This window comes from Takifugu rubripes, chromosome 21 (assembly GCF_901000725.2).
Source record: "Takifugu rubripes chromosome 21, fTakRub1.2, whole genome shotgun sequence".
NCBI lineage: Eukaryota > Metazoa > Chordata > Actinopteri > Tetraodontiformes > Tetraodontidae > Takifugu > Takifugu rubripes.
The window spans coordinates 17,516,096-17,533,342 of record NC_042305.1 but is presented as its reverse complement, the minus strand read 5'-3'; the positions used below and the strand labels follow the sequence as shown (position 1 = coordinate 17,533,342).

Sequence of the window (17,247 nt, the reverse complement as noted above, 5' to 3'; positions counted from 1 at the left end):
CTGTCTTTGCAAAGCATATTTATGGTATTGTGCGATATTGTACAGCTGTACCGCAAAACTATTAAAAACAACTTTAAATGTAAAATACATGAACGAGAAAGGTCGGTAATATTGGGTTATAGAAATATATAAACCATTAATATTAGTATTAATTAATAAGAATTTTTTTTTTTTTTAAAAGAAGGATGCGTCGACGTGGATTGGAATCGTTTGTTTCCGGGGTCGACAGCTGCCGTAAAGTGTTTTGTTCCTGCGCATGCGCAAAGCGGTCTGGGACGGAACCGGTTTTGTTCCGGGTACCGATCAGGCACCGACAGCCTCATTCTCATTCTATTGGCTGCATCAGTCAACCAGCACCAGAACCTGCATTCACCCGGCATATTATAAGCCTGTACTATTGCTTTCGTTAATTGTTAAAGTAATGTAGAATGGCGGCGGGTTTTGGCAAGATTGTTATTGGTACTTATGTGGAGATAAAGCGGAGTGATGGTACGTCTTTATCACGCCTGATCTTCTCTCATTTTGTGTTGTAAGTTGTTTGAGTAGCGTTGTTGCTGCGCTGGGGTTCAATGGCAACCGTTGTTTCTGGGTGCAGTCTTAGCTTAGATACCGTTTATGTCTCTGTCAGGGCGGAGTGCTTCAACATGGCCAGAGCCTTTGAATGAGCTACTACCTTTGTTAGCCAAGTTAGCTTCCATGCGACTTCTAAAGATATTTATTGTCTCTCTGTTCGTCAGTAAACAATACCGAACGATTTCACCTCGAAACATAAAGAACATAACACTCGCATTGTTTCGTGGCACCATTGAAACGTTTGCAGCTAAAACTTAGCAATGATCCTTATATTGCTAAGCAAGCTAACAACATTAGCCTGTGATTAGCTAACGGTCAATACTGAATGCAGCGAACGTCAGTAAAGACTAGTTTTGCTGGTTCATACCCTTTTCCATTCAGAGAATTGATGATTATTTCATTATTATTCATCATTATTGCATTGTTTAATATTTGTCATCTTTATATGGGGTCAATGGTCACCTTTGCTAGAGAACACTTGTACCGGCATCTTCTGCTTTTATAATGGAATCTACAGGACATATGCAGCTTGAGATTTCAGTGATGAAGGTGACTCCAAACCCTGTGTGATTATTTATTATGATAGGGAATCAGAGTTTAAATGTAACAACATTCCAGGTGTAAGGATAAAGAGCTGCCTAATGATGCTGAATGAACGCTATTATTATCAAATTGCAGCTTATTACTTCCATGCTCATTCTTCCTTCAGTGTTATATCACTCTCTTCCATTGATGTATTATTCATTTCAGGTCTACAAGATGTATTGAGGCTATATTACCGTTGGTAATAAAATACTACTTAGCAGAAAGCTTTTGATGGAATACAAGCTTTTGAGTAATCATAAATAATTTAATTGTCCTTAGTGTCCCTTGATCAAAAGTGATCAATACTCGGTTGACTGATGGAGATGGAGCTCTGCTAGTTGATGTCACATCAACATCAGGGATTGCTCTCCATCTGGGGGGGGGGGGGGGGGTGGTGGCAGAGCTGGGTCAGATTCAAGTTAGATTTAGGCTATTAGACGCTGCCCCATCTGTTGCAAATGTCTCCCAGGATGTTGAAGGGAATGACTCTCACTGGGATTTTTCTGTCTCCAGCCTGTCTTTAGCTAACGTTGAGTTTGCGCTACAATCTTCTTTAATTCAATATTTGTTTCTTTTTTGTCATACTAACATCCCCAGTTCATGTCTAATAGGAATGATGTGGATGTCTATTATAAGAAACACAAGCGTCCGACTTGCTTCAGCTACCATTTTATACAAATCTCTCCTTTGGCTGGTATTGAGATTCTTATTAATATGCAGTAAAGGATTAATGCAGCTGTCTCTTTCATTATCCTAATTGTGAAAACCACCACCACCATTTACATGTATTTTCTCACCTTTCCTGTTGGGACAGTAATAATCCATTAACAGGAAGAACTCCTCTGTCTGGCTTTCCTTTGTGTCTGTTACACAGTCGTTGTTCCAGTGACTGTTGACACCCTTTAAGTCTGTTCAGATGGAGCAGTTTACTGGAACCGACTGTCTTTCCTCAATCAGGTCAAGTATTTGATGGGGCTGTTGTTTCCCCTCCTACATCGATGTTTCTAGGATTCAGGCGTTACTATCTCAAAAATAACATTCCACCATTTTTATGGTATCTAACAACTAATAAAACTAAATGAAAGCCCACTATCACATGCTTCAAGGTTTACACCCTTCCTATAAGGCAATTTAGGTTTTAAAAAATACGGTGGTTATCATTATTTACGCTTCATAATTTGTCCATCTTTATATTTTGTTTTCCTAAAATCGTATCCACCCAGCGGCCGGTAGCTTTGAACTGACCTCAGAGGTCAATTGAAATGTAACCTGATGTTTTTGCTGTCAAATTTTCTTCTAAATAATTTTTTAAATGTCTGAATTCAGCATGCTGCCCTGAAACATTTTAGTTGCATTTTAAAACCTTGATATCTCATCTGTAAACTTGCCCAAAGCACTAAAATAAGACAGTTGTATTTGGCTGCCTCTGGGTAAAACTATGTGATTGTTTCAGGCTTTGATAGCAGGTACTTGTTGGTGAGCTATTACACTCCCCCATATTTAGATTTTTCATTATTTTGCGATTAATTGTTCAGCTCTAGTGCTGCTCCATTATACAAGCATCGTCTGTGGTGTGGGGCGATTAAAATAAACGAACTTTTGCATTTGTCCGTCCCACCGTTGGCAGGTTCTGTAAATAAACGAGCTGGGGAACAATAAAAGCCTGTAAGGCTCTGAATAATGGATCCAGGAACATGGTGTCTCCATGGGTTGTGCTGGGAATTTAGAGAACAGGTCTGTGGACAAAGATGGGAGAGCTGAAGCAGCTCTTTACAGCCGGCGTTGTTCCTGCTCAGACGGGGGGGGGGGGGGGGACGCCTATCGCTGCAGCTCTGCAATAATTCTCCCCAGACTCACTTCATACTGCTGTGTATTCATTTGAACATCCAAGATCTGGTTTCATCCGTATTGAGCCTGCACGATCTACATTGTTATTACAAATATAGTTTGAATTTTCGTCCACTGCTGCGTCCCTGATCAGGATCTGCCCGTTCCTGCCCGTATTTAAGAGGTTTTAGCATTCCTATCTGATGTCCGTGCGTCCTGTGTGATCCTTTACAGGGCGCATACATCAGGCAATGGTGACGTCAATGAACGATGAGAACGAGAGTGTCACTGTGGAGTGGATAGAAAATGGAGACACAAAAGGAAAAGAGGTAAACGGACATTGGGGCTGTTCCATTCTCACACAGGACCATATCAGATTACACTGATTGTCACTGATTACTAGCCTGGAAGCAGGAGAATGTTTCACCGGCGTGATTTATTCGCATTCATGTCTTCCCCCATATATCTGCACAGATTGACCTGGAAAGTATATTTGCACTCAACCCAGATGTGGCCCCAATCGAGGACATTCCTCCGAGTCCGGAGACCCCACCCCCGCCCACACCTGCGTGCGTGAAGGTCAGCAAGATTGCAAAGGTGAGCATTAGCATTTAGCAATATTCACAATTCCAGCAGCTACATCTGCATCCCAGAATAATGGAATTGAGAGCACGTACATATAACCTACGAACAGGTAGAGAGCAGCAGTGAAGTGTCTTTTATCCACCACTGTAAGCACAATAGTCACAAGACTAAGAATCAGCTCAATACCTTCCAATTAAATATTCTTACCTGTTTATTCAGAACCAACAGCAGCTAATTGCAATGTTCTGTGACTGGAGCCTTAATTCACGTTATAGCTAGAGTACATTTAGTGTGTAAACGCAGGTAATCAGATGGTTACAATTTGCTGCTGCTCATTATGGACCTTGGATCCTTGTAGCTGACCACTGTAATGCTTCTCGGTCCACACGTGCTGGTGCCTCATAGGTCGGGTTGGGATATGCAGGTCAATCTGTTTTTCTGTCCAGAGATCACTGTAGAACCATTATTTTTACAGAATTCACTCACATCTCTCTGACTCAGCAAGTCCAGTGTTCTGAAAGTGTTCTGAGGCCAGGTGTGGAAGGAAGAGCCTTCTGTTCTAAACCCTAATCTGGTCCTCAGGTGTCTCTGCTCCTGTCTCTGTAGTCCACAAATGCGGATCTTCCAATAAGTTGAAAAGCAAATAGAAGGGGCTGTGTTCAAGAGTCTGTCTGGTCTGACCCACATTTGAAGGCACGGGAGTGGAAAAAAGAGCATTTGATCCATTCCTGATTTCTAATAACTTTTTGATTCTCTTTTTTTATTTTATTTTTAGAACCGTCGTACAATAGCACCTCCGAAGGCTGACACTCCATCCAGGGAAAATAGAGGTTTGTTCCATGGCTTTTACTTATTATTTAAATCAACCTTTAGTCATAAATGTACGTGAGTGATCAACAATATAAGAGTATTTTGGAATTCTCTATTGTTAATATATCATAGAATTTTAATAAACACATCTTGGAACAGTCTGGTCCAGTTACTTTACCTTCAGCACATATCGTAGCCTGTCCCTGTATAACCAGTGTCCAGTTTATTGATAAGTACTGAATGAATCTGCCAAATCCATGAATGCTCTCATATTGTGTTGGACAAAGTCTGGATCCAACTTCACGGAGTCATTGGTGTCTGTGCTTTCCTGTGCCATTGAAACAAGTCATGTAGTGATGTTTGAAAGGTATTCCATCCCTGTCTGTGGTCTTCACCTTTCATTTGAAGCGCTAGCAACCCGGGCCAGAGCCACACAGCCACAGCAGGGAGAACCTGCCCCCCCACCTCCACCCCAGCAGGCTGCACAGACCACCCAGGCTCAGACCCAACAGCAGATCCAGAATGGTACCCCAATTCTTTCATTTTAAACATAACTTTTCTAGCTTTATTTGCTTTATTTCGTATGTATGAAAAGTTTGTGCATAATTTGAAGCAGGATTAATGATCAGGCATGTGATTGTAACCTCTCTCGTCTGTGTTTCTCTGTTAACTGCATGTTTATCACAGACTCTTCACCTCACCTAGTATCCAAAAAGGAGTTTGGGCCTCTTTGTATGTATCACTTGAATGTTCCTCTGCTCCTCACCCTTGATGGGTCTTGTCATGTTTCCAGTAGAACCAGAGTGTGCTAGAACAGAACAGAACATGTGAGCTAAACCAGAACATGTGCTAGATGTTGTTCAGAGCCGTGGTAGCACACATGCATCATCCTGCCGACAGGCTTCATGAGCAATACGCAGCAAACGGCGCTGCTGTCGGCTGGTTTCCGCTGCGTCACCCACATAGAAAAGTCTGCGGAAAGGCCCAGTGCTCCTCACTCCAACTGTCAGGCTGATTCACCCAGATGTTCGGTGTCATCTGGAGACCTGAGATGTAAAAGAGGAGCCTGCTGTGCTTCTCCCGTCATCGCCCCAAAAACATCTGTCCCATTTCAGTCTTTATAGCTTTCCATCCCTTATACTGGCCGGCCCAACCTTCCTCTCCCAGATTAAGTCCGTTTTTTTAATCCCTCTGGTGCTTTAATGGTTTTGGTAGCAGGAGGCTGGGACTATTTTTCCAGGGCTTCGGTTCAAGTGTTGTAGCCAGATGATGGGGCATTAGCAGTGAGCTGGGGTCGTGAAAATTATGCAGAATTCTTTATAGATTCTGCAAGAAAATGCAGTGAATCAGTGAATATGCATTATTTTCTTCTTATTTATTAGTAGCATGTTGTGATGGACTGAAATAACATTAATCTGTTACGGTGCTTTAGTGTTGGAATAAACTATTTTATTTGGTTTGAGGCTATCTCTAATTTTATTTGGACAAGTAATATTAAAGGGATAGCTTAGCTGTGGTAGTCTCAGCAGTATTGGGAGGGAGAGCAGTTTGAACGTGTAAGGCAAAAGCTTTTGTTGCTTAAGTCGTGACAGCAGCTGGAATGGTGCCGGAGGCGCCGTGTCACGGCCGCCACATTATCCTCTGTGCTTAAGTAGCGCTCTTGTAGCTGCGCTTGATGTGAACCCAACGCTTGCTGGCCCTGTTAGAACCGAGGGGAAAGATGGGGCGAGCAGGACGCTTTGGTTTGGGTCGGGAGTGACACAAAAGTCCTTTTTATCAAAATTCTATGTGCACACAATTTGGTAGAATTTTGCTTTTTCTTCTTTTTGACAGCGCGGAGGAAGTCGAACTGTGTAAAGGAGGTGGAGAAACTGCAGGAGAAGCGAGAAAGGCGTCGGCTTCAGCAGCAGGAGCTCAGGGAGAAAAGAGCTCAGGTGCATAGTCAAGTAAATATAGATGTAGATTCATTTTAAGTATTTTCAATTTGCCATTTTATGTGCTTCTTCAGGAGATCGACACCACAATTCCAAACTATGAAATCCTGCAAATGATCCGAGATTTCCGAGCCAGTCTAGACTACCGGCCCCTGACCACAACTGACGTGGTGAGTTGAAGGGTCAGATACTCTTCTGTTGATATTGAACAACAATGAAATAATCGGATGTCATGTGTTGCACGGTGCAGATTGAAGAGCATAGAATTTGTGTCTGTGTAAGGAAGCGTCCACTCAATAAGAAAGGTGAAGTCTTCCGATGTTACCTGCTTTTGTCACATGTCCAAACCTTGCATGACACCTTCAGTTTCAGATCTTTTATGAGCGCTAATACGATGCGTAACTTTACAAACTGGTGCTTTCCAGAGTTATCTATGAAGGACCTAGATGTGATCACCATTCCCAGTAAGGATGTGGTAATGGTTCATGAGCCTAAGCAAAAAGTGGACCTCACCCGCTTCCTGGAGAACCAGACCTTCCGTTTTGACTACGCTTTTGACGAGAGCACCACTAATGAAATGGTTTACAGGTTTGTAATGAGACACTTCTCGTCCGTTGGCCAACATCACGTGGAAGATTCAGTGTTTGAAGTGCAAAGCGAGCTGCTTCTGTCTCCATCTCCCGCCACAGGTTCACTGCCAGACCTCTAGTAGAGACCATTTTTGACCGAGGCATGGCCACATGCTTTGCTTATGGGCAGACCGGCAGTGGGAAAACACATGTGAGCAACATGCAAATCAAGATCATCTCCGAATCCAGTTCAGGGGCCTCTTCATAAAAACCTGCTCTTTGTTTTAGACCATGGGTGGAGATTTCTCTGGCAAGAACCAAGACTGCTCCAAAGGAATTTATGTACTAGCTGGTAAGACAAATTACTATGATTATTATTTATTTTATAAAACATTTTAAAACGTTTCGGTGTTACATTTCGTCTCATTCAGCTCGGGACGTATTTCTCATGTTGAAGAAGCCCAACTACAAGAAGCTGGAGCTACAAGTCTATTCTACCTTCTTCGAAATCTACAGTGGAAAAGCAAGTGACATGTCATTTATTGCTTCATTTGCTGGAGGGAGCGTCTTAATCCGAGCGTTCTGCGCCGTTAGGTCTTTGATCTTCTGAACCGTAAAGCCAAGCTGAGGGTGCTGGAGGACGGGAAACAGCAAGTTCAGGTTGTGGGGCTCCAAGAGAAGGAGGTCCGGTGCACAGAAGATGTCCTGAAACTCATCGAAGTGGGCAACAGCTGCAGGTATCAGCGTTCAGGTCAGGGGTTGTTTTCATCGAGTGCTAAAATAAACACCACATTCACTTCCTGTATGTGCGTTCTTTTGTCCCGTCCAGAACATCGGGGCAGACGTCGGCCAACGCCCATTCGTCCCGCAGCCACGCTGTATTCCAGATAATTCTTCGTAGGAAGGACAAGATGCACGGCAAGTTCTCCCTGATCGACCTTGCAGGAAACGAGAGGGGGGCCGATACTTCGAGTGCCGACCGCCAAACCCGCCTGGAGGGAGCTGAGATTAATAAAAGCCTGCTGGCTCTAAAGGTTGGTAGCGGAACCTGACCGGAGCCTGGCCAGTTTATTTTGAAGGTAACGCTGGACCTCCTTCATCTCCATCTGTCTCTGTTTGTGTTTCAGGAATGTATCAGGGCTCTTGGCCGTAACAAGGCCCACACTCCATTCAGAGCCAGTAAACTCACCCAGGTCCTCAGGGACTCTTTCATTGGGGAGAATTCACGCACATGCATGGTCAGTTCCAAGTCCTGAGTGGAGGCTCTCTTCACACGCTGAGTTTTGCTTTTTAAGATTTTTTTTATGTGACATCGGTTTAGAGCAGGGCGTCCAACTTTATTCCAGAATAAATCAGTTGAAACTTTAATTAAGTATTTTGCTGTCTATAATATCTCCTGTCAAAATTACACTAGTTAGAAATATGAGAAAGCTGCTAAAAAACCCTGAAAAATAAAAAGAAGTGCTTTGATGTCCACATTAAAATAACACATCAAAACATTCAATGTTCTTTGCTCTTATCCACTTTTGAAAAAGCAAATTTAAACTTAAAAAATCTAGAAATATTTGCTTTACCTAAAATGTCACCCATCAGTTATATAGGAAATAAAGATTTGATCATGCTGGGGAAAAAAACCCAGAATATATAAATCAAATTTGTGCTTTTCAGCAAACGTTAAAGCAAAAACAAATCAAGGCGCTTCATCTGCCACGATCAAACTCGCTCCCTTCACTTTGGGATTTCGCTCTGGTGAAAAAACATCTGCTGGGATGTCGGATTCTTCTCTAACTCTTCCACTTTCTGTAGCTTCTGTGCTGCGTTCAGGTTCTTCAGCTTATCCTGATGTTTTGTCTGGTAGTGCCGTCTTAGACTAAATTCCTTAATTACAGCCACATTAGCTCCATAAATAAGACACAGGTTTACCAGCACTGACAGTAAACAAGTACTCGTCCTCTCACCGGGTTTGAGACCGTTTTCAGGATCAGCTCTTCTCTTTGCCATCGTTAGGGACTCACTTTGGGTTCAGGGTTGTCTAGCAGAAGACGCTGCGCTGCATTGTGGGATCTGTAGTTTCTGTGTTAGCGCATCATAGCGCAGGACCATTAATACATAAAATAGATCTCTATAAAATGATCTCATGGGCTGGATGTGGCCTGCAGGCCTTGAGTTTGACACATATGGTTTAGAATGTGGGTTTGATCGTATGTCGTCTTTTGACAGTGTTTCATTATTTCTCTCTGTTCAGATTGCAACGATCTCCCCCGGTATGACATCGTGCGAGAACACACTGAACACACTACGTTACGCCAACAGGTGGGAATATGCTGATTTACGGACTGGACAATGGCTCTTTAGGTCCTGGGAGCTCTTTAGGTCCTGGGTGCTTGTTTTTGCCCAGGCTGAAACCAGCTGTAGTGAATGTCCTCTTACTCCCTCTGTCTGACTCTTGTCTCACTTCTCTTCGTCTCCTGCTCTGTTTCCTTCACCTGCTCTGTGCCGCCGTGCAGAGTGAAGGAGTTTGGGATTAGTCCATCGGACATCCCCTTCTCCCAGGGCAGTCAGGGGAGTCGCCCTGACCACTCGCCTACCAATACCTTTGAGTACGATGACTTTGCTGCTACCTCTCCCAGCAGGTCAAACACCTCCTCTGAAATACTCAGTACTAATCTCCAGCGCCACGTTCGGTGCATGTGCTCCCTGCATGACTTTGCTTTAGCACATTTAATCACCACAACTAGCGTGAAAACCTTTATTTTCTACATTTATCCTTCTGCACATGCATGATATTTCCCATCCTCCTCTCCATGCACTGCCTTTCCACTTTCTGCTTTGCCTGCATGTAACAGTGGACACCAGGTCCTGAAGGACAAATGGTACATCCATCCGTGCACGTGGGTGTGTCTTTAAGTTGCTTTGTGTGAAGCCCAAGGAATGGGGAATCAAGAATGGGATCAAGTTTACAGTAATGTCAGCTGGAGGCGGGGCCCCAGCAACTATTACACTTTATTTTGATTTTACAGGGCATTTAACAACAGGAGGCAAATGAATAGAATTAATTGGTCTAGTACATAAAAATAAATTAAAAACAATAATCAGATTAGGATTGATTGGACTGAGCACCTAATCCTCTCACAATCCAAATAATCCCCCCCCCCCCCCCCGGCTGTTACTATGATACCAAGGTTCAAACGTCTGTCCTCATGCATGATGTCATTGCTGCCATTACGTTGCCTCCATTTACTGTTTGTTTGACCCAGACGTTGACCGTCGTTCCCCCGCCATCTTCGTCAGCTCGCTTGTTTTTCTCTGCAGGGTAAAGGAACTGACCGTGGTCCCCAACCAAATAATCGAGGGCGTTCGGCCCAACATCCACGCCGTCAACCAGCTGGACGTTATGGACGAGAACTGGCTGAGTATCTCGCCACAGAGAGATGACCTCAAACTACTCTGTGAACAGAATGTAAGGATGTAGGATCTAAAGGTTGACCTATGGTTCTGCCACGAAAATGCCACCGTTTCATCCTTGAAACATCATCAGCACCAATTTACTTCAATCCAAGAGGGGAAATCGGGACAATTTGGGGGGTTTTTTGGTGAAAAATTACAGATGTGTCCCTGAAAGCCATGTCTGCTGTTGTTAACCTCACAGGAGGAGGAAGTGTCTCCCCAGCTCTTTACCTTCCATGAGGTGGTCTCCCAGTTGGTAGAAATGGAGGAGCAGGTCCTGGAAGACCACCGAGCAGTTTTCCAGGTCGGGACACTAAACAAACGCACCCTGCTCACCTCTTTTAAACAAGTTAAACAAGAACTGACTTGGTTCCGCTGACTCAAACGTGCAGGAATCCATCCGGTGGCTGGAGGATGAGAAGATGCTGCTGGAGATGACAGAAGAGGTGGATTATGACGTGGAGTCCTACGCAACTCAGCTGGAACAGATCCTGGATCAGAAGATCGACATCCTCATCGAGCTCCGAGGTAGGACAGACGCGCCAGGACACAGGCGTGGCCCCGCTCCACCACGTTGTTCTCTAACGGCGCCGTTTTCCCCTTCTGTCCTTCCCTCATCAGATAAAGTGAAGTTATTCCGCTCTGCGCTCCAGGAGGAGGAGCAGGCCAGTAAACAGATCAACCCCAAGAAGCCACGCGGGCTTTAGAAGACGAGTGTCTGAGCAGCACCGACTGAAATGAACCTCGACATGTTTGGCACAACTCCAACCGTCGCTGGCAGCCGTTTAATACCGATTAAGAAAAAAGACTGAAGTAACACCAGAGTTATTTACATTTGTTTCCTCTAACAGACCCGCCGACTCACTGTCTCACTACAGAACTTGGGAAATAGATTTTTTTTGTTTAGTATTTTTCCCAAATGGGACTTTTTTTTCTTTCGTAAATTATTTTCTATTAAAATGTTTTTTTTAATCCTCCCAGCTGAACTTTTTTTGACGTAACTTGAAGGTCATTTCTTTTCTGGTAGTTACTGACGTGTCTGCATGTGCTCTCTGTAATGGCTTATATATATATATTGTGTATATATATATATGCTATTTTCCCTTTTTTCGTTGGTGTTTTGGGTCCGTGGATTAACGACGACTCCTCCCTCAGCATTAACAGTTAAGGAGCCACTTTGACCCTGAAAAGATTGTTCCTGTAGTTTCCACGTCATGTCGTTCTCTGGCAACAGACATAAAAAGAATCTTGGTAACTCCGTTCTCCGATCCACTTAATCACTTTGTTACAGAAACAAACGCGGTTATTAACTGTGTAGCTCAAACCACTGACCTGCTGTCCTGATGCTCGGTGTTTGCACCAGGTATGTTGGAAAAAGAAATAAAGAGTCATGTTTCAATGGAACGGCCTGTCTTGCAGTTCTAACTCTTAAATTCATTTAGAACAAATGCATTTTCTAACTTTAAAGCACTTAAACTGGTAGAAAGTGTAGCTTTATTTTGAAGGTCCCAGGAAACAGTACTCAGAGGATACAGCATATCGCAAACTCAATATGAGTTTTAATTTCTATATACTGTAATGGTTACATGTTGGGTTTATCATTTAAATGTCCAGTTCCATGAAGCCTTTTTCATCTAGGAAGAGAGATCGTCGTGGCAACTCTGCAGCTTTCTGCTGCTTAAGAAAAGTGGATCCCTGCAGAATTAAACGCATGAAGCAGCCTGTAAAAATAAATCATGATTTAATATTCAGAATGTCAAAACTGAATTTGTACGTGAATAAAGCCTGTTGAACCTACACCATGAAGTCATCAATGTCCATGGACCTGGCTCTCTTCTCGGAGAAACTTGCCTCTTGCAGAACACCCTCAATCTTCTTGCTGATACTGAAGTCTGCTGGGACTTCCTGTCAGGATGCACAAGGGTTTACACCCGAAGTCGCCCTGCAGAGGCATCGGAACACGCTGCCAAGACTCACCACGTTGTGGAGAGAGCAGTGGATTCTGTAGTTCTTCTCCAGAAGCTGCTCTACCGCCGTGGACCTGGACAGCAGGCGGCAACGATTACAGCAGGATGCTGGGTTAAGGCGGCAGCGTTTTCGGAGGCTAAATACTCACTTGAACGCCGCGCCGAGGGTTTTGTTTTTCCTTACGAAGGCTATTCTGACCAGGCCGTCCCACTCCTTTCAGAAAGAAGACCAAGCGTGTTAGTTAGCTACACTCTGTCGACATCAGCGACTATCCTCTCGTCGCCGAAGCGAAGCTCACCTGGAAGTTAATGGGAGGCGGCGGATTTTTGGGCTCTATTCTGACAACGCTCGACTCCACTTTCGGTGGAGGACGGAAATTATTCTTCCCTACCTGAGCGAGGCCGAGACGTCAACAGTTAGACAAGACGTGCTGACCGTCACTGCAAACGTCAGAATGTGCACGCCCACCTTCATGAGGTGGTCCACCCGAGCCAACAGCTGGGTATTTATGGACAGTCGGCAGTAGAGCTTGTCCCCCGGGGGGGCCACCAGCCGCATGGCAAACTCTCTCTGGAACATCAACACGGCACACCTGAACAAATAGATACCCAGTTTCAAACTCATGTAAAGGTAGAAACAGTGTTTATGCTGTTCCTCAAACCTGAAGAAAGGCCGATGCAGCAGAAGTTTGAAGACAAATGGCGATGAAATCTGCACAATTAGGAAAAGTTGAGATTAAAATAGTGCATAAAATGAATTCAAATGTAATGACGGGGAACCGAGCTACCTGATACGGTAAATTGGCCACGCAGATGTCAAAGAAGGGCAGATCCGTTTTCAGTACATCTCCAACCAATATTTGAAGCTTGTTCTGCATCGGTCTGGTAAAGAACAAGATTTTCGTTCGTTTCGTTTTCTTTCATTTAAACTTGCGCCCTTTTGCCGATTCCACTCACGTGCACTGCACTCTTTTTTGAAGTTCGGCCACTAATCTGCAGTCCAACTCACATGCCACTACCTGCAAATCAACATTCTCAGTTAGAGATTATTTTTCATGAATATGTGGAATAAAAACACAATGTTTGTGAGAATGCAAGCAGAAATATGCATATTTTTTTTCCCCCTAATATGGTTAAATGTGATCTCTACAAAGCTCTTTAAAAACACTTAAATTGAATGCATATGACACTAAAACACATTGAAATCTGAAAGCCATTATCGTTCCTGACAATTACTTTAGACTAAATTCTGAAGCTATAAAATGTCACCTTTTTAGCCTTTTCCAGCAGTTTCACTGTCATGTTACCAGTACCAGGTCCCACCTCCAGAACCACATCTGTGGGCCTCAATGCAGCCTGAAAGATACAAAAAGGTTTTTTTAATGTAATGTGGCACCAGATGTTTATCAAGAGCGACGTTTTAAAGGTGTGTGTGTGTGTGTGTCAGAACAGAGGGAAGCAGAGAATACCTTCTCAATAATTGAATTGACAATCAAGGGATTCTTCAGGATGTGTTGGCCAATGCCGGTATTGAACATGATACCTGTCACAGACATGTTCTGGGCTCCATCATTTAATCATTATCACGGTTTGTTACATGTATGCGTGACACATTTTGTAATGTAATTTGCAAAAATAAAACCATACAGAAATAATATAAACACCGTTTACCCACAGCCTCACTCGTTCATTTAGATGCGCAATGGCGAGTTGTTATTGCACAGGTTTACATACACAAATGTTGTCACATCTTTTTATATATGATTATTGTAGCACCGGTATTGATATTGTATATATGGTTTTACGGTGTAATCAGATTACCCCTGTTCCAATTGAATATATGTTAGGATCTATTCAATTGGGTGTACACAAATAGTAGCATTTAATAAAGCCCTACATAAATAAAAAGAATACATTTTACAGCTTATTTCCCTCAGGCAGCTGAGTTATGCTAAAGCTAACCCCTTTCCACAACATACCTTGGTTCTTTACTTCTTGATGTTGCCTGCTTTTCTTCTCAGCCTTTACTTTCGGCATTTTTGACTCGGGTTATTTCCGTTTTGCTACTCAAAAACTTAAATTTGAGAGAAATGCTGTAATTATGTCCTACAACATTGGTAAACACGTGTTTACTTCTTCACGAAAACAATCCAGGCCTGTTCGTCTCATATCGCCCTCTAGTGGTGAAATGCGGGCAACTACATTTTCTTGTAAACCGGTTTTAAAAACTATTATTTATTTGACAGTATACACACACACAAAAATAAACACCAGAACTATTTCTAGTCCGATATGGGCAAGTCTTCCAGCGTCATGGCAATGTCTCGAAGTTTAGGATCATCCAGCCAGTTGATCTTACAGGCCAAGATTATGCCCTGAAGAGACACTTGCATTAATACAAGACATTCCACTGAACCATGTTGATCGTTTCTTCTCGGTTCTTTCACCCTTTTAAATTACTTACCCTGAGGACATTCTGAGTCATGACAGCCATCTTTTTGTATTTCTCCAGGTTTGACTGGCCTTTCTCCAATGCAGCCTTGTACTTCTCTCTATCTGGATGCTCTTTCTTGGCCATCAGCTCTTCTATGTCTTTCATTTTCTCATGTGTGAGCCGTTTCATCTCTGCACATAAGTAAATATCCAATTAATTGTACAACCACAGTAATAGTGAAAATACGCACCACGCCACCAAGCTGTAAGCGCACCAAGTCTCTTTTTCTGGATCTCTGTAATTTCATCTTGAAGATCTTTTGACTCCTGTAAACAAAATATTTTCTATTAGATAGAAACTGCAACATTACAGAATTTGACGATCCATAAAACATTCAAATGTAGATGTTAAACTCGACAAAGTGATGCAATTTGCAGGATATTGTTTAATTTGTATTTCATATGCTTGTTCATAAAAGGAGGATCATTACAAATCTATTGCCTCGACAGGCACTAGAAAATTGACTTAAATTGAAAAAACTTTTATCTGATCAGGTAAGAACATTTGTTTGTAGCTTTAAAATGCAGTTTGTCAGAAAACGGTGATGAGGCTGCTTACTTGTTGTAGCTGTTTAATGTGTGAACACAGAGCCAAGCAGCGATCACTCAAAGCTTTCAGGGCACTAAGAAAGACACAAATGCCTTAATCACCGTGGAAGATGTTGAAATTACCATTGTCAATGTTTTTACTATTCCAGGAAGTGACTTACTCTGCCTCTGGGTCACTTTGTTTGAGTTTTTCCCCAATCGCATGCCAAATCTGCATTCTGAGAACCACAAGTTAAATTGCCACAAGGCCCCACTGCTTTTATTCAACATTTTGCTGTGACATGGGAGCTTACCTGTGTAGTGCCAATATGCTGTTAAAATGAAGGGTCTTGACTCTCTCTATCTCAGCAGTATAATCTGGCCTGTAACATTTAGGAAATAGTACCAAAATAAAGATAACAGTATCACAGTATTTCAGGTCAGTGGGCAACTCTGAATCACTCACAACTCTCTTTCAGCTTCAGATGTGCTGCAAGATCTTTTATTTTTTCCTTTTAGGAGAAACTGGAAATTAATGCTCTGTGTGATTTACATAAAAGATGCAAAGATCCCAAGATCCCAGTCATATACCTGCAATGAGTTGTACTGCCATCTCAAAGCACTGGTTGGTCATCTGTTCTTTTATTCTGCAAAGACAAAAAGGTTCCCTATTTACTATGACGACAGTTTATCTAAATGGTCATTCAGTTTTAAATTAGTGCCTACTTAAATGTAAAGAAAACAGGAATGAAGGTGTTAAATAGAGTCTTTGGAGGAACCTCAGCATGTCTGGAGGGGAGGCATCCTGATGTCCACCGGTGTCATCATTTAGAACCACAGTCTCCACTCTGTGGTGCTCCATATCATCAGCTGGGTCCATTAAATATCAAATTAAGTGCCTAAAAGATAAAACAGACCTGGATGCAGAATTGGATGCAATGGGTTGATCAACACAGCAGGAAAAACTACACCGATATTATACTGCCATGCAAAATAACACTGCATACACTCCAGTCTATTCAAAGTACCGAGATCAAACGTTTGCGATAACGACACATTGTTTTCTTTTGACAGCAGTAAAAAAGCGTTGTAAATGCGTCTGTTTTGCATAAAAGTGTTCTTAAGACAACCTGTACATTTTAGTTATTGTTCAGACAGGCTTAACTCGATAGGTTAGACTGAGTTTAGACATAAATATAATCCGTGGTTGGCAAAAACGGGGTTCTTTATCAACTATGAACAAAAATTGTAATAATAATAATAATAATAATAATAACCTTACCTTATACAGCCGAATCAAGAGAAACCTAATAATTTAAAGTTTCTTCTCGTTATAGGCGGCGTTACTCTGACAATCTGTCAGTGTTAACTTTTTATTACTATAGGACTCAAAGTTTGATTGTATATTTACCAGATGACACAAATAGAACCTTTACAAACTATTTAGCAATATCGTTATTTTATCCTGTTTTAATCGGTCATCTCTGTTATTTACATCTCGCTTTCAAACAGTCGGATCGGCTCCCCGCCAGGAAGTGACGTTTTGTCGGGCTCCCGGGATCAACTGCAGCGCCACCTGTGGGTCAGGAGGATGTACGTGTTTAATTAGGAAAAAGAACAGCCGCAAAAAACCATACAGTACAATACTAATTTGCTGCGGCTAGAAAGTTTTTACTTATTTCAATAGACGCTATATAAATAGAGTTAAATTGTAATACATATTGCACACACCTCTAGGACGAGAGAGGGGAACTTTACCTTGCATGGCCTTTATGTTCTGCAGTTTCATTATAATGCGCTCTTATCCAAATTGATTGATCTTGGGTCACTGATCTGTAAATAGAAGATAATAAAATGTGAATGACACCATGATGGTTATTACGAACAAAAAACAAATCAAATGATCAACTTGAACTCGTTGGCTTTATA

The 17,247-nt window shown here is 42.4% G+C and overlaps 3 protein-coding genes across 4 annotated transcripts; 1 reads left to right on the top strand and 2 right to left on the bottom strand.

Annotated features, from left to right (window-relative positions):
• The first annotated feature begins 282 nt into the window (after positions 1-282).
• On the top strand, positions 283-11,734 carry kif2a (kinesin family member 2a). Of its 2 annotated transcripts, XM_011615871.2 has the most exons (21): positions 283-489; positions 3,220-3,314; positions 3,460-3,582; positions 4,346-4,400; positions 4,789-4,905; positions 6,214-6,314; positions 6,389-6,484; positions 6,565-6,619; positions 6,740-6,902; positions 7,004-7,094; positions 7,172-7,235; positions 7,315-7,406; positions 7,478-7,620; positions 7,713-7,917; positions 8,011-8,121; positions 9,129-9,196; positions 9,391-9,516; positions 10,196-10,343; positions 10,533-10,634; positions 10,723-10,858; positions 10,952-11,734. In XM_011615871.2, the coding sequence occupies exons 1-21, from the start codon at positions 429-431 to the stop codon at positions 11,035-11,037; spliced, it is 2,238 nt and encodes a 745-aa protein (XP_011614173.1). In that variant the 5' UTR covers positions 283-428; the 3' UTR covers positions 11,038-11,734. The 2 variants fall into 2 exon arrangements, with proteins under 2 accessions (XP_011614173.1, XP_011614174.1); XM_011615872.2 differs by lacking the exon at positions 9,391-9,516 and having other exon boundaries at positions 284-489.
• Positions 11,735-11,807: 73 nt separating this feature from the next.
• Positions 11,808-14,475, bottom strand: dimt1l (DIM1 dimethyladenosine transferase 1-like (S. cerevisiae)). Its single transcript, XM_003975042.3, has 12 exons — positions 14,277-14,475; positions 13,767-13,840; positions 13,567-13,653; positions 13,255-13,316; positions 13,086-13,179; positions 12,960-13,009; positions 12,767-12,890; positions 12,597-12,689; positions 12,447-12,511; positions 12,308-12,371; positions 12,129-12,235; positions 11,808-12,051 (listed from the first exon to the last, which is right to left on the bottom strand). The coding sequence occupies exons 1-12, from the start codon at positions 14,332-14,334 to the stop codon at positions 12,009-12,011; spliced, it is 921 nt and encodes a 306-aa protein (XP_003975091.1). The 5' UTR covers positions 14,335-14,475; the 3' UTR covers positions 11,808-12,008.
• A 41-nt stretch (positions 14,476-14,516) lies between these two features.
• cenph (centromere protein H) lies at positions 14,517-16,880 on the bottom strand. The gene is made up of 10 exons (XM_003975043.3): positions 16,601-16,880; positions 16,098-16,217; positions 15,910-15,965; positions 15,785-15,830; positions 15,633-15,701; positions 15,501-15,557; positions 15,350-15,413; positions 15,006-15,057; positions 14,762-14,922; positions 14,517-14,672 (listed from the first exon to the last, which is right to left on the bottom strand). The coding sequence occupies exons 2-10, from the start codon at positions 16,196-16,198 to the stop codon at positions 14,580-14,582; spliced, it is 699 nt and encodes a 232-aa protein (XP_003975092.1). The 5' UTR covers positions 16,199-16,217; positions 16,601-16,880; the 3' UTR covers positions 14,517-14,579.
• Positions 16,881-17,247: the final 367 nt, after the last annotated feature.

Bases quoted from the DNA above. Each gene is read 5' to 3' on its own strand.
- kif2a (XM_011615871.2), top strand. From the start codon at position 429: ATGGCGGCGGGTTTTGGCAAGATTGTTATTGGTACTTATGTGGAGATA. The intron at 8,122-9,128 runs GTCAGTTCCAAG...CTCTCTGTTCAG, and splicing joins AGAATTCACGCACATGCATG to ATTGCAACGATCTCCCCCGG. The intron at 9,517-10,195 runs GTCAAACACCTC...TTTTCTCTGCAG, and splicing joins GCTGCTACCTCTCCCAGCAG to GGTAAAGGAACTGACCGTGG.
- dimt1l (XM_003975042.3), bottom strand. From the start codon at position 14,334: ATGCCGAAAGTAAAGGCTGAGAAGAAAAGCAGGCAACATCAAGAAGTA. The intron at 13,180-13,254 runs GTGAGTGGAATC...GTTCTTTACCAG, and splicing joins CAAAAAAGAGTGCAGTGCAC to ACCGATGCAGAACAAGCTTC. The intron at 13,010-13,085 runs GTAGCTCGGTTC...CTAATTGTGCAG, and splicing joins TGGCCAATTTACCGTATCAG to ATTTCATCGCCATTTGTCTT.
- cenph (XM_003975043.3), bottom strand. From the start codon at position 16,198: ATGGACCCAGCTGATGATATGGAGCACCACAGAGTGGAGACTGTGGTT. The intron at 15,831-15,909 runs GTATATGACTGG...TTCTCCTAAAAG, and splicing joins GGCAGTACAACTCATTGCAG to GAAAAAATAAAAGATCTTGC. The intron at 15,702-15,784 runs GTGAGTGATTCA...TAAATGTTACAG, and splicing joins TCTGAAGCTGAAAGAGAGTT to GCCAGATTATACTGCTGAGA.